We start from the raw sequence: 16,289 nt of genomic DNA, 5'->3' as shown, positions 1-16,289 counted from the left end.
CCTGTGTTCAGCACAATGATGTGATACCTTAAAACATCGTAACCGGAAAGGGTGCAAACTGTATTTTTAGTATGATTCATCACTCCCTTGCTGAACATAAATGTTCTATCAAAGATATCCTGTATTGCCATGCTGACAATTGCGTAGGGCAAAATAAAAACAACATTGTAATGCAGCATTTCTCTTGGAGAGTAGCTGTTGGCTTAAACCAAAAAATAACTTTTATGTTTTTGCCTGTTGGTCACACTAAATTCTCTCCAGATGCAGGATTTGGGATTCTGAAATCCAAGTTTCGGTGAAGTGAAGTAGCTTCAGTCAAAGAGTTTGCTGCATGCTTAGAAGCTAGTACTCCAATTTCAAAATTGAATAAATCAGTCATTGTCGGTGACCAGAGTGGTTCAATTTTTGTTCCAACATATGATTGGCAAGAACAGCTTCACTTAATTTTAAAACGATTCCTAATATCAAGCAATAACACTCTTTCACATTTCAATTTGATAAACCTGGAGTGATTACTTGTAAGATTGATTCGGACAGTGCAGAGGTAGAGTTCCAAATATAGCAACACCAACTCATCTCAAAAATTATCAGGCCACAAATATTACAACCTAAATTTCTCTCACCAGAAAGACAATGGTATCTCTACAATAGCATCCAAATTTTTGTCCCAGAACATGGGAAAGATTTAATTTGTCCAAAGCCACAAGTTGACAGGATAACGTTTGCCCAGGTTTTTTATTTTTTAACCTACCATCATTATGAGATTTAAAATAAGGATATATTTGACTTAATATTTAGGCTTTGAACAATGAAAACATCACTAATTATTTTAAATTATCATTTATTTCTAGGTCAGAGCAGCAAATGTTTGCAAAACAGTTCAAGAAACGGTTGGCAATCTAGATTTTTCAATGGGTTTGCCTCCGGTTAAAAGAAAGCTGTCGACATGTTCTTACTGCGAACAAGTTGGAGATATAAATAAAATGCTAAAAACAGTTCCAGTTTGCCCCAAACAAAAAGCAGATACAAAATTTTGTATCTAATAAAGAGATGGTACCCTTTTGATTTTTCAGTTATGTTTCTATTTTTTTATTTTTAAAGAGTTACTGAAATTTATTTGGTGTGAAAATTTGTATCCGTTATCTAAACTGCATTATGCATTTAAAAACAGAAAGTAACCACTAACTTCTACATCAAACTGAATTTATAACATTTTTAAATTATGTGAACTTTCAACTTTACTTTTCTCAAAAACGTTATTCCAGTCGTTGTCCTGCACAAACAGCTATAACTTGGTCAAAAATAAAGATATTAAGTTAAATTTTTTTTCTTTCAATTATACAGTAGTGCTAATAACTCCATTTCTAAGACTTGGTCCCTTATCCTGTGAGGTGCCTCATATGATGTTAATCACATTTTGTTGTACAATTAACAAAGTTTGACTGAAAAATTTAAATAAAGTTGTTATGGTTGTGGTAGATAAATTATAAACATTATTTGATTGAAAAACATGTTTTCTTTGTGTAAATCTATTTGATATCAATTATGACAATAAGGAAATTTTTCCAAGTTGTACTTTTTCTTTCCAAAACTGGTTTAATGTGAGTAAAAACAGTTTTGCATTGAATTATTACATGTTATTATGTATTAACTCTGTTGCTGTTGAAGAGATCAACAAATATTTTGGATTAAAATATCCAAAAAATGAGATTCCAAAAGAAGACCAGGTAATTCAGGTAGTTTTTCTCTAAGTTTAGAGAATTGTTAAAACGAATGTTTTTTTCTAAATTATTCATAGTAATAGCTATACTAACACTATTATTATCGATTTTTAATTGCATATCAACTGTTCATCAGTGACCTACTAAAAACGTGGGAACAAGGTATGACTGCAATACTTCAACACTTTTTTTAGGAATCATAAACTTTGATTAACCTTGTGATTGGTTGTTTACTATCGGAAAATTACATAAAAATGACAGATAAAATAAGACTGTGAATTGAATAAAAAGGTTTCTGGATGAACTTTAAGTATACTTTAAAAGTATAATAGTTTTATTTAATTTTTTCAGAGAGTAAGTTCCATTAGATAGCAGGCCTAAGGACCGGCGAATATTTGTTAAAGTTCGGGTTACAATGTTTACTGAAAGGCGAAGTTGACTTCGGCTTAGACTTCGGTGCTGAAGTCGAAATAGAAATTCGGCTTTCAGTTAAACACAATTTCAAAATTTCATTTAACTTTCAGTTAAAAACGAAAATTTTTTTTTTCATTTTATAAAGAAGAAAAGATATAAAATATATTACATGTTTTTTATCAACCAGTTTCTGCGCGCAGCGGTCTTGTTTGTCAAGGTTGAAAAGTGTTTCGGAGTTAGAGAGTTGAAAGAGGGTTGTAAATATAAGAAAAAGTTTCTCGACTAAAGTAGCCCACTTTAGAAAGAAAAAAACATGTTAGAAATAAATTTGAGTCAATATTTGAAAAGTTTTTTTAGGCACAAAATCTATTCATCACTTATTAATTCATATTTATCGCTTTCAAAAAATCCTAAATGTAAAAAACAAAAAAAATATTCTTAACGATCTTTTTCCTTTATAAAATTGACATTTGAAATTTTTAAATGAACGGTGTTACTGCTCCTTTGTTCATGTTCGTTCAAAAACATTAGGAGTTGTAAAGATTTAATAAATTAAGTTCTCATTGTTACTAAATTTTTAGATTTTTTATTTCGACGCAAACTGTTTTTTGTATGCGTATATATTTTTAATGAATTAAAAAGTACTTTGCTTCACATGTTCTTCGTCATGTTTTGAATTATGTTTAATTACAAGCTAAAAAATAATAATTTTAGTTTATAAAAAGTGATTATATAGCAACTGCGGCGGAGTGGTTAGAGTGCTTGCTTTAGAAGCAAGAGACCTAGGGTTTGAAGCAAGCTCTGGGCATATTTTGCACCATCTGTAAGGAAGGAGGTTTGAACTTCCTAGTTAAATGATTTTCTGATGTACTCCGTGACAAAACCGTTAGGACACCTAAAGCAAAAAACAAAACAAAAAAAACTTTTTTTTATTAAATTTATAAAAGTTCTTTAAAAAATTCTCTTTCAATTAAATGTGTTTTTAAAATCCAATTTCGGCTTTCAGTCAAATTCGGTTTAGAAGTCAAAATTCGTCTTTCAGTTAAATTCGGGCTACTTAAAAAGACTAAATTTGTCTTTCATTTAAATTTGAGTCTTAAAAAGACGACTTCGCCGGTTCTTAAGCTGGCCTAAGCAATCTTTTTTTTTTTCAGAGAGCAAGTTTTATTTGGTACCAGGACTAACCAATCTTTAAAATTTAACTAGTATAAAATAGTAAAATAAAACTATTGTATTTTGCAATTTAAAATTGTTGTACTAAACTATTGTATTTCATAACTTGTATTGTTTGTATATTTTGTTGAATTGTATAACTATTGTATTGTGTTGTATTTGTATTATGTTGTATCTGTATTGTGTTGTATTTGTTTCGTATCGTTTGTATATTGTACTACATTGTACTGAATGTTCATATCAACTTCAAGTAAAACATGATGAAGTAGGTGAGGCTTCTTAACTAGGGTGCATTATCAAGGAAAAGTGAAATTTTGAAATAACCATCCATTTCAACTTTAGATAAGGGTAGGAAGAGATTATAAACTTTGGATCATAATCTTCTTAGTGGCGGTATCACAATAAAAGTAGTCAAAATCCTGATCTGTTAAACAGATTATTGTCAGGAAAGACCGATTATAAGAAAATGGCATTAATGTAAATCATTTGTTGATTGTAACAGTATTTAAAGAAGACGACAGAGAAAGGCAAAAATATTTTTTTGTATTTTAAGTAGAACTTTAAATTTTTGAACATCGTCACTTGAGATTTTTGAGAAGACGAAAAAGATAAACTTAAAAAATAAGGAATAACATGTCTAAACTTAAAAATTTGAGGAATACTTATAATAAATATTGCAGGTCCATTTTCATAGGACCACAACACAGTTTTGTCAGATACTTAATGTGAAGTACTGATTTAAGGTGATCTAAAACTGTTGCAACTTTTGACAAAGTGTCAGCACTATACTTCTTTTTTCCACCATATTATAAATTCAACTTTTTAATTAGAATTAAAAATGAATTTATAAAATGAAATAATTTAATTAAAATGAAATAATTTTTTTAATTTTAAGTTGTTTTTTAATATTAAATTATTTATTTTCGTATAGAATATATATTGGTTGTGAAATGTGCAAGGATTGGTTTCACAATACTTGTGTTGGTATGACAAATGATAGTCCAGTTAAAGAATATAAATGTTCTAAATGTAGAAAAAAAACTTCTAAAGAGTTAGTTAACTCAAAACCTTTAACAAGGAAAGAACTTGATGGAATAAAATGCTTGCATAAGTCTTTAATTGTAAGAATTAACTTTATTATGCCATTAGTTGTAAGTATTACCTCATTAGTTTGATCAATCAGTTTTCAAATTTCAACCTTAAAAAAAAAATTTGAACTTTAATGTTTAGGCTATAAATTTTTTTTGGTTTTTTTAAATAGTTTTCAAGATTTTAGCTGAATTTTAAAGTACGATTTTTTTACCTTTAATTTTTTTCTGTTGCGTAAAATCATGAGTTTAGATTACTTTTTATGAAACCTTTTTAGTTTTTTTCTGTTGCATAGAATCATGAATTTGGATTGGTTTTTATGAAACCTGTTTATAAAAAAGACTTAAAAGATTATCACGAGAAAAGCATGATGGGTAAGAAAGTTAAAAAGCAGTGCGAGTATTTTTTTTAAATATGGCGAACATTATTTATATTTTTTTTCTCTAGATTTACAGACTATGGGTACAAAACTACGCACTAACAACTACTCAACGCTTGCAAATTTTGTAGATGATGTTTTTAAAATATTTGACGATTTTCGCTATCATAATCCATCAGACTTATCAATATATAGATGCGCGGAGGTCTTAGAGATTTACTTCGTTCAAATGTTAAATGAATTTAAAAACACATTTAAAAAGCGGTGATTGTTTGAACAACTTTAATTTCTTTAATAAATGGCAACTTTAATAATATGTACAACAACCTTTTAAATAATATTTACAAGAATTTGTTGCAATACATGTACATGAACGTAATGTATTTACGTTCGACAACTCTTCGCATAACATGTACAAAATTTGTTAGGACAATACGTAGACTACGTACGACAACTTGTTGCATAACAACAACGTAATGTACATATGTACAGCAACTTGTTGCATAACATGTACAAAAACGTAATGTGCATACGCACGACAAATCGTTGCATAACGTAAAATAACATATTGCAGAACGTACAAAAACTTATTGCGCAAATTTTCGCACAACATGTAAAGTTTAAAAACGTTTCAAGTTGTCATCCAACAAAAAATTAATGCTGCAGTTTGCTACTACATTAAAAATGAAAATTTTAACATTTTATTGTTACTTTATTTATCAACAAATTGGCAAAGGTTGTCAATATGGTAGCGAATTTTGAAAATTAAATAATTTTGCAGGAAATTTGATCTTCGAAATAAAACACTTAAGAATTTAAAGGAATCAAACAAATTGCTATAATTTATTTGTACTTTTTGAAGATAAAATTTAACAGTTCAAACTTATCAATCTTTCTATTTTTTGTGTTTGGTTGTTATTCGCGGTAAATTTATTTGTTGTTATTCGAGGTGTAGTAGTAGAAAATAAAAGGTCCAATTTTTAAGTATGCACTACTTTTTGAAGGGTAAAATTTTAGTTATAGCTACCTAACGTGGATTTCATTTCTCGATCCTTATCTTATTGATAGTCGTTTCCAGTTCTTGAATGTGAGTTTAATGTCAATAACTTCGTACCGGTAATGAAAACTGTTTAATTTTTTGATAATTTGTAATTGATTTTAGTAATGGTTATTAGCATTAATTAAAATCACTTATCGAATATAACATTGCTAGACATAAAAGGAGTAAGAACAGAGATAACTAGCCCCTGTCTCCTTTATTGCGTTATTATTTTACATTAAATTTACAGTATATTGAGATATACCATAATAAAATATGTATAATAAATATTATAACTATGTTCAATAAAACTAAATTATTAAAATAATGAAAAAAAATAATAAATATTAATCATTGTAGTTAACTCAAAATCTAGAAGTCTTAAAAAAAAAAATAATAACAGAAAGGGGTTCCAAAAAATTAGGCTTGGAAAATGTTTTCTATTATTTTCATAAAAACAAAACTGGCGATTTCCTATAAACCATCATTTAATCTATGTAAATATTTTGCAAACTTTAGTTACTAGATAAATGTCCTCTTTACACACTTACTGTAAAGAATGAGTGAAAAAAAAAATTAATGAAACTAAAACCAGTTTTAGATTATTTTTTGTGAATATTTTGTTAAAAGTTTTTTCGATTATTTTTTTTTAATGTGCACTTTAGTGAAGCAGCCATATAGTTTATATTTATATTATAAATGTACAACAAGATAAAAAAACCGCTTTTCCTATTCTCTAGATAATACTAGAAACATATAGGGGAAGGTTGCGTAAGATAAGCAGGTTCCTAAGATGGTATAACCTCTTTTACGAGTAGGCTAATTATTTTTTCGCGAACTTTTTTAGTTAAGGATATTCATACAAGTTCGACGGTGTTATTTATTTTAATTTCTTGGTTGTAGAGTTAATATTCTTTGATTGTTTTACTGTTAAAAAAATTTACCATCCCTGTTATAATTTTTATTATTCAATATTTGTAATTACGTCAGAACGAAACAAGATCATCAAATATTTATTCCATCCTCAATATTTTATGCTTACCTACTGCTAATTCCATGGGTGATATGAGATAATACATAAGTTGTTGTCATGCTATTTAAATAATGATAGTACTTGGTGAAGTTGCTTAAGATGATACGTTTTTAGCTCAAGATGAGATGCGGCTTTTTAATATGAAAAGCGCGTTTTTCTAAATTTATTCTACGCGGAGCTTTAATTTGGTATTTCAAGAGCGAAAGTTTTTTCAAAAAATAGTATCGTTAACTTTTTTTTAGAGATAAGAAAGATTTATTATTGTTTTGTTTTTTATGGTTGAGATAATTACTTTTTACTGAAGCCCTTGAGGATACAATTTTATTTAATTTTTTGTTAATAAAGATTTTTTTTTAAATGAACTATTCATTTGTATTCTTTAAATTGGAAAGATTAAATTATGATAATCTGCAAAAATAAATATAAATATTATAATATTTTGGTTGCAAAAAAAACAATACACTGTTAACATGCTTAACATAAGCAACATTCCCCTAATTGTTAAATTTGTTAAATATTCCCCTAATTGTTAAATAGTTAAATTGATGAATTTTTGACCGAGGTATGATGTTTGAAGTGAAGAATAAACAAGTGTCATGAAAAAAAAAGCTGCGTACTCCATACTGGTTGAAAAATGGTCAACCAAACTAACATTATTTAAGCTACATCCTGGAAAATAGAAACAGTCATTAAAAAATACTTTATTAATAGGGAGTTTTGTCACATGCAAAATACTTCCTTTGTTATTGAAAAACTTCGTCTAAAAAATGTAAGAAATGATTTTATGTAGGTGTCGAAGAATAAAAACCCACCCATGAAAATTCAAAAAAAAGCAACTGATAACAGATATATACAAACCGATATTTCGGATCATTTTTCTACAAATTTTTTTAGCTACAATTAACCTTTTAATAAACAATTAATCCACCTTAATTCGACGACAGATCAATGATAACTCCTTAAAAAAATTTAAAAACTGTTTACAAAATTGCGTTGATTGGGATCTAGTACTGCAATCAAATGATGCTAATAATGCATATGAATTGTTTCTTAATCAATTGTGCAAACAATATGAAATAGCGTTTTCAGAAACAAAAAAAATTATAAATAATAAGTCGCTCCAAACTCCCTGGATGTCTAAAGGTTTACTAAAATCTTCAAAAAAGAAAGAAAAATTATATATAAAATATCTTAAAAAAAAATCTTATAAAAATGAAATAATTTACAAAAATTATAAAAATATATTTGAAAAATCCAAAAAATACTCAAAAAAACTTTATTAGGCACAGTTATTAAAAAAAACACTAAAAAAATATGGAATGTAATTATTTAATTTGAAAAAATAATTACAACAAAATCACGCTGCCAAAAAATCTTTTAATTAATGGAAAGTTAGTTTATGAAAAATCAATTATAGCTGAAGAACTAAACAACTACTTTGTTAATATTTGCCCAAATTTGGCCTCTAAAATTCCTAATAATTCCATTCGATTCATACTTAAAAACTTTTGATAAAGTTATGGATGAAACTGATTTAAAAATGAGTGAGTTGAGAACTGCTATTAGCAGTCTCAAAAGTAAAAAAAGTGAAAGTTTTGATAAAATTAGTGCCCATATTGTAAAATCGGCGTCCTATGATTCAACCGAATCGTAAATTTCAATTTTGAACCGAATATGAGAAATTTATTACACAACCGAAAATATTCACAAGAAAAATTAGAACCGAAATAATTTCAATCGAATTTTCGATCGAAAGTCATAATTGTATTTAGAACCGAAAAAATTTCGATCGAATTATCAATCGAAATATCATAAATAGTTTTAAAACCGAAAAAAATTTCGATCGAATTTTCGATCTTAAGTCGTGATATAAAGTTTTTCAGGAGGCTGAATAAGTGCGAATTTCATAACTGCGAATCTGCATAAGTGCGAAGCAGTTGCAAAGACTGGCATAAGTGCGAACTGGCACAAGCGCGAACTGGCATAAGTGCGCCGAAAGAATTTGCAAACATTGGCATAAGTGCGAATTGGCATAAGTGCAAACTGGCATAAGTGCGAATTGGCATAAGTGTGAACTTGCCAATTCGCCACTTATGCCAATTTGCACTTATGCCAATGTTTACAAATTCTTTCGGCGCACTTATGCTAATTCGCGCTTGTGCCAGTTCGCACTTATGCCAGTCTTTGCAATTGATTCGCACATATGCCAGTTCGCACTTATGCCAGTTCGCACTTATGCCAGTTCGCACTTATGCCAGTTCGCACTTATGCCAGTCGCACTTATGCAGATTCGCAGCTATGAAATTCGCACTTATTCAGTCGCCCCAAGTTTTTAAATTAAATTAAAATAAAAAATGAAAGAATTTTGTAATTCGATCCAAATTTTTTCGGTTGTAAAATTCGGTTCTAAAACTTTTGACGCAAGAAAGGATTTTGTAATTCGATCCTGCAATGAAAGTGAACTTTTCGGTTCTAAATTTTTCGGTTGTGAAATAATTTGGTGATATTTTTGAGGATAAATATTTTCGGCTCTATCATGTGACACGGTAATGTCCTATGATTCAACCGAATCGTAAATTTCAATTTAGAACCGAATATGAGAAATTTATTACACAACCGAAAATATTCACGAAAAAAATTAGAACCGAAATAATTTCAATCGAATTTTCGATCGAAAGTCATAATTGTATTTAGGGTAGATTAGGGTAATATGAGCACCTTGGTAATATGAGGGTACTTAAAGATTTCTTAGATGTAAGCAGTGAAGTTAAAATTGCTATGTATTTTCTGAATCGACTTTATGAGGTGATTACAGGAATCAGTACAATTAGCGTAAATCTATATGCAGTAATTAGTGGGTATCATCTAATTAAAAGGCTGTTAAATTTTTTGGTTTTTTAAAATAATATCATCACGTATGAATAAATCTGTAGAGCGAAATTTTAGTGCTAAAATAATGAAATTAATTTTTTCATAAAGAAAAATATGTTAGCTAAAAATTCAATCCTTTTTGGCTTGAAAAACAATGCATAGAAACATTTAGTTTTGACTTTATTTAAAGGTGCCATTTTTATGTAATATGAGCATGCTCAAATTTCCCGGTGATTTTTATTGAAATCACCTAGTTTAAAGTCCTAAAAAAGCAGTGGTTTTAATTGGTTTTTTGAATAAAAATAAAATATAGTAAAAATTTTAACAATACTAAATGTTTTGGTGATGGTTTCTTTAAAAATTATCGTCTTAATCCCTATTTACGGTCAGTCATAATCATCCAAACTTTTCCATAACAAAAAAATGATGTTGGGTAATGTTTATAATGCCGTAGATGAATCAAATAAAACTTTTAAAATCAGAATAAGATTAACGCAAATATTTACTTTTTAAGAGCTAAAACTTATAATCCCTTGTGGATCGATACCATCTATCTCAAGTATGATGTTTTACGGTAAGAAGAGTCGTCATCGACTATTATTTCAAACGGCACTTCACGTTGTTTTTTTTTAATAATAGTAAGCCGACAGAGTAGAATGGCCAAAGGTACAACAGGTTCCCCTACCATGCCTTAGTTGCATTGAGTACTTTACAAAGCAAATATGTAAAAAATACTAAAAAAAACTGGTGAATTGGTGATAAAAATGAACTGCAAAAGTTAATTATCCGCACTGCATATTTCTGATGGCGCGCCGTCAGAAAACTTGCAGATGTTGTTGTTAGAATCATGCAATTTCATCACAACTATAATCGTCGCGGCGACGATAGTTGGTATGAAAAAAACAATATTTTGCTCTAAATATTTGTCGCTCGGCCATAGATACTTAATAAAAATACTGAAAATAATTAGCATAATTTATATCATACATGAATAGTAGTTTAACAAAAACAACCTTTTTTTATTTAAATAAATTTTATTTTTAAATAAAATTTAAATATTCTTAGAAATTTTTAGTAGAATAATCAATATGGTGTTTTCATTGATGTTTTCATCAAGAAAAACTCTTACAAATTTAATGATAAAACTTCTTTTGATTTACATGTAGTCTATAAAAACCTATAATGAACCGCCAGGTAAGCTTTTATAAGCAAATTAAAAAAATATGTATATTTTTTAATTAAATAAATTTTTTAGTATTTAAATTATTTTATTACATTTAAACCAGTTGGGCACTTTTTAAGTTTATCACGCTTATTAGAAAGGAGTTAATAAATATCGTATCAGATAAATAATTCTGAGTATCGTCACGTGATATTTCTTAAATTTGAGTCATTATTAAAACAAAAAATCAAGAAAAGAGGAAATGCTAAAATAAATCCTTGTATTATACGACCCAGTATATGTAAATAATAATCTTCTAATTAAAGTGCAATAGAGTATATTATTATAGATATTTATATACTCTATTGTACATAATTTTTTCTTAAATATTTGAGATTGTAAATAAAACATAAAGAAGCGATTGGTAATATTAATTGCTGATATTATAATATCAGCTGTTTTTTTCTCAACAAATTGGAATAATTTTTAATAATTTTTAGGTGATCAAGAAAAAGTTTTATTTCGGTTCAATCAGATATTAGAGTATAATCATTGACACCCTAATGAGAATAAATAAATGCTAAGCTTGGGTTCGATTTTAGTAAAAAAGTTATATTTTACATGGTCGACGACACGGATTTTGAAGTGGAAGGGTACAATCGTCAACTTCTAGAAAAATCCTTTATATCTAGAATTTTCTATAAATAAAAAATAAAGAAAAGGTTTTTTTTATTTTTTATTTATAGTGTCGTGTCGTTGGCTTTGCTTTATAAGTAACTGTTATTGGCTCAAGTTTTCTGTCCAAATAATTAAAGTTATTAACAAGATTTGTTAATAACTTTAACTATTTGGACAGAAAACTTTAGCACAATTTTACATTTCATATAACTTTTTTCATTAAATAATAAAAAAAGTTATTGGAAAAAGTAAATGGTATATATACCTCATGTGTGATTATTTCAATTTTTGACGTTGTTATGCAAATCCTCAATGCTTTTCCTTATTCTCTCATTTCTCATTCATTCTTATTTTTATTCATTCATTTCTGTTTTATAGGATATTGAGACTATTACTGGTTGCTTTAACATACTTGGCTTTGATTAGCTTTTGATCTGTGGCTATCAAAGTACTAGTAGATAAACTTCTTGTTGACCTTGATATTGATATCTTGAGTAAAGTGCCAACTAAGTTGAAACATAAACAATTGAAGTGATTTAGTTGCTCAATGAACAATCAAGTGGTTAAAATTTAAAACATACATATAAATATGTATGCATATATATATATATATATATATATATATATATATATTTATATATATATATATATATATATATATATATATATATATATATATATATATATATATATATGTATATATATATATATATATATTTATCATAGGCGTAGAGTATGGGGTGCAACGGGGGCAGGCTGCCCCCCTTGAGTCAACTTTGCCCCCCATGAAATTTTATCCATTCTTAAAATAAATATTATTTCAATTTATTATTTTTAAACAGAGAAAGAAATCAAGTTTTTTCCGAAATAAGCGAAGAAATTAACATTCCATTGCTATAAACGTACCCCCTTTTTTTAAATAAAAACGTGGAAAACTTATTGATCGAGGAAATCTTTTTTTTCAGCTAAAAAATGCGTTTTTTCGATAAACTTCAAATGGTCTTTTGATCTTAAATTAAAATTTTTTCGCAGGTATACATGCTTTAAACACGCTCCACCTAGTGTATTAAAGTAATTTTTGTAACGACGTTTTTGTTTTTAAATGGATTTTATATAAGTTAAAAAGAAAGTACAAATTAAAAAATCTTTAAAGAAAGCCAGTCAGACAAGGTACCTTGGTGAACTTGACTTAACGGTGATGAAGCTTATTTTATGCTTGACAATAACTTAAAGAAGTTATAAAGACTTCAAACACTTCCGTCACTGAAGTTTCGAACTTTAGTCTTTCTTATTTAAATTTTAAAAGAAAATTTAAATCGAATTTTTACTAAGTTAACATTTTCATACAAAGTATTATAAAAAAACTTTAAGAATAGCGGACAACAGCTGTTAAAAAAGTAACTTTTACTTTAAATAAAAATTTTAATTTACAGTTCTTTACTTTTACTTGTGTAAATATTATGTGTGATTTTACAAATACAGCACTTTTTACATGAGTACAATTATTGCTATTGTTTTTTGCTTTCGCAATTCAATTATTGCTATAATTTTTTATTTACATAATTATTTGTGTCAATTACAAATTATTGTAGATTACTTATAAAAAATGATTAATTATTTCCATTAATTAAGAAATAATTAATTAAAGTTAAAAAACTAGAAATCTTTTGTGTGTGAAGAACTTACAGCATGGATAAGTTTATCATTCGAACTAAGAAGAATGATTCTAATAATGCCAATGTGCCTATTTCATCTGCCTTACAAGTATCATCGTTTTCCGACAATAAGTTGAAGTTACAAGCAAACAGTTCAGATTTTGTTGGTGATAATAGTGAGGACCAACAAAAAAGGTACCAGCCAACCTCCTTAATAACTTATAATAGATTTTAAATAACAACTTAAAATAAGAGATTTTTTCTTTACAGAATTCCCTACTCCTCTTTATCCAAATCAAATTCAACACAAGGTGCAAACGGAAAAAGGTTGGAAAAAAATATTCGTCGATATCTTTTTAGCTGGGAAGACGAATTCAAGTGGATTAACTATGACGCTGTTAAAGAAAAAGCCTTTTGTTCCTCGTGTGTCAAAGCTACTAATATGAAGCTTCCGCTGCCTACTGAATCAAGAGAAAAAAAATCCGCTCTGGGATTTGTTATAAATGGATTTAATAATTGGAAGAAAGCTCATGAGAAGTTTCGCCGTCATGAAGCTAGCCATTTTCACCGAGCTGCTAACGAAATGATTTTGACAAGCACGTCAGATTCTACAGTTTCCAGTAAACTTTCCACTCAACATCTACAAGATATGAAGGACGCAAGAAAAGCACTTGATCATATTTTTTCTAGTTTGATTTTTCTCGGCTGTCAAGGTTTGGCCATCCGAGGCAAGACAAAGGAGTCTTCAAATCTATTTCAGCTCTTAGAACTGAGGTCTATGGATGTACCAGTCTTGAAAAAATGGATGAATCGACCAGAGAAGTACAAGTGGATATCACCAGATGTCACAAATGAAATTGTGTTGGATATTTCGTTAGTTATCCAACGTGAATTATCAAACACGATAAAAAAGAGGGATTTTTTTGGATTCATGATGGATGAATCGTCGGATATTACGGGAAAAGAGCAGGTATTATTAGCTAAATCAATAATTAAATGAACCTTATTTTTTTCTTTTAATAATTTTTAAAAGCTTTAAATTTTATAGGTATCGATATCCTTCCGTACTGTGGACGATGAGTTCCAAATTAATGAGGATTTTTGTGGATTTTATGAGACAACCACAACTAAAAGCAAGGATTTGTTTTTGATTATAAAAGACGTCCTTCTTCGCTTCAACTTAAGGCTCGAGAACTGTCGGGGACAGTGCTACGATGGAGCTGCTGCCATGTCTTCTGAAACAGCTGGCTTGCAAAAACTTGTTCTTCAACAAGAAAGCAGAGCCCTTTATGTTCATTGCAGAGCTCACAACTTAAATTTGGTAATACAAGATGAAATAAAAAACATCCCTGATATAGAAAACATCATGTCACTCGTTCAAAAGTTTATCGCTTTTACCAGAGGCTCACCAAAGAGGCTCGCTTGGTTTTCTAGCCTAAAAGATCAAAAAAGCGAAGACGGACACCAAAATGGAACATCATTTAGACCTTTTTGCTCAACCAGATGGATAATGCGCAAGCCATCACTAATATCTATTACCAGTAATTACAGATCACTTTTGGTTTGGCTGGAAGACCTTACCACCAACCCTGACTTTACCAAATGCCGAGTGGAAGCAATGGCTTTTTTGTCTTCTTTTCAGGTTTTTGACACCTTTTTTAAGTTGGAATTTCTTCGAATCATTTTTACCATCCTAGAAGATTCAAGCATTCAACTTCAGGGAAGCTAACTAAACTTTAGTAAGGCTGAATCCATCATTCAGACCCTGAAACAAATATTGAGATCTTTGCGTACTGAGTCACGTTTTAAAACACTTTTCGATGCGGCAACTGAATCTGCTAAAATAATGGATTTAGACGAACCAGCTCTGCCCAGGAAAAGGAAAGTACCTGCAAAAATTGAAGTTGGTTTCAGGGATACTTATTACCTGCCAAATGACCCAAAAGAGATGTACAAGAACTTATACTTTATCAGTCTAGATGCAGTTTTAGTTAGCCTAACCGATAAATTTGAATCAACTGAAACCACTCGCCATTTAACAAGAGTCGAAGAGTTTGTTATTGGATCAAATAATACTGAATGCAGTATTGACTACATAAAAAACTTCTACAAGGACAATTTTACAAATTATCAAAGACTACAGCTTCACCGGGACCTTTTCATTGACGAAGCTATGAGAAAAAAAGTCCAGTTAGTAGATTTTCAATCAGCTCTAGATTTTATCCGTGCTAAAGAACAAATTGGATTGAGAAGCATTGTCTCGGAAATTGTCCGTTTTATAAAGATTATTTTGGTCCAGCCAGTGTCAACTTGTACAGCAGAACGATCATTTAGTAGTTTGCGTAGACTAAAAACTTTTCTTCGATCGACCATGAGCCAAGAAAGGCTGAACGCTGTTTCTCTAATGAATACCCATAAAGAAATTACCCGGAGTATTAAAATGGATTTTTTGTTAGATAGGTTTATTGAAAAAAACGAAACGCGCCGTAGAATGTTTTATTTGGAAACCAAGTAAATTCTCTACATATATTTCTATATTTCTTGATGCTAGTTAACCAAAATTTTGATAGAAAAAGTTGTTATTTTTTATCTCTATATAAATAACAATTAAAACTGGACAGTTAACGTAAATTGCTCAAAAAAATTGAACCTTCAACTTTTTGCCCCCCTTGAAAACTTGAGTACTCTACGCCCATGATATATATATATATATATATATATATATATATATATATATATATATATATATATATATATATATATATATATATATATATATATATATATATATATATATATATATATGCTTTAAAGCAATTACATAGAAATATTTATTTTTTATGGGTCATTGGGCAACAAAATTTTTAGACTAAACAACATGCTATTTTGACTGATGCTTCTTTGATCTTATACACCTAAACGTCTCAAAGCTTTTGTATTTTTTCTAACTCCTGACACGATGTTTTCATTTTCTTTAATTTTAATACAATTTCAATGATCACACGCATTCAATACACTAAACACAATTTGAGCAACCGCGTAATAGAATGTGAGTCTTGTGTGTTCATTTGAGCG

General features: G+C 28.9%; 2 protein-coding genes across 2 annotated transcripts in view; both read left to right on the top strand.

The window, feature by feature from the left end:
- LOC105843202 (nucleosome-remodeling factor subunit NURF301) overlaps positions 1-5,662 on the top strand; it is a 36,256-nt gene extending 30,594 nt beyond the window's left edge. Inside the window, exons 7-9 of the mRNA XM_065792562.1 lie at positions 4,240-4,429; positions 4,693-4,771; positions 4,845-5,662. Of these exons, the coding sequence (XP_065648634.1) occupies positions 4,240-4,429; positions 4,693-4,771; positions 4,845-5,044 (469 nt within the window). The 3' untranslated portion in view covers positions 5,045-5,662. The remainder of the gene's footprint in view (positions 1-4,239; positions 4,430-4,692; positions 4,772-4,844) is intronic.
- A 7,586-nt stretch (positions 5,663-13,248) lies between these two features.
- Positions 13,249-14,943, top strand: LOC136078528 (zinc finger MYM-type protein 1-like). The gene is made up of 3 exons (XM_065794305.1): positions 13,249-13,409; positions 13,485-14,184; positions 14,263-14,943. The coding sequence occupies exons 1-3, from the start codon at positions 13,249-13,251 to the stop codon at positions 14,941-14,943; spliced, it is 1,542 nt and encodes a 513-aa protein (XP_065650377.1).
- Positions 14,944-16,289: the final 1,346 nt, after the last annotated feature.

The sequence above is a fragment of the Hydra vulgaris genome, chromosome 03 (genome assembly GCF_038396675.1).
Source record: "Hydra vulgaris chromosome 03, alternate assembly HydraT2T_AEP".
Lineage (NCBI taxonomy): Eukaryota > Metazoa > Cnidaria > Hydrozoa > Anthoathecata > Hydridae > Hydra > Hydra vulgaris.
This window is presented reverse-complemented; position numbering and strand designations above follow the sequence as displayed.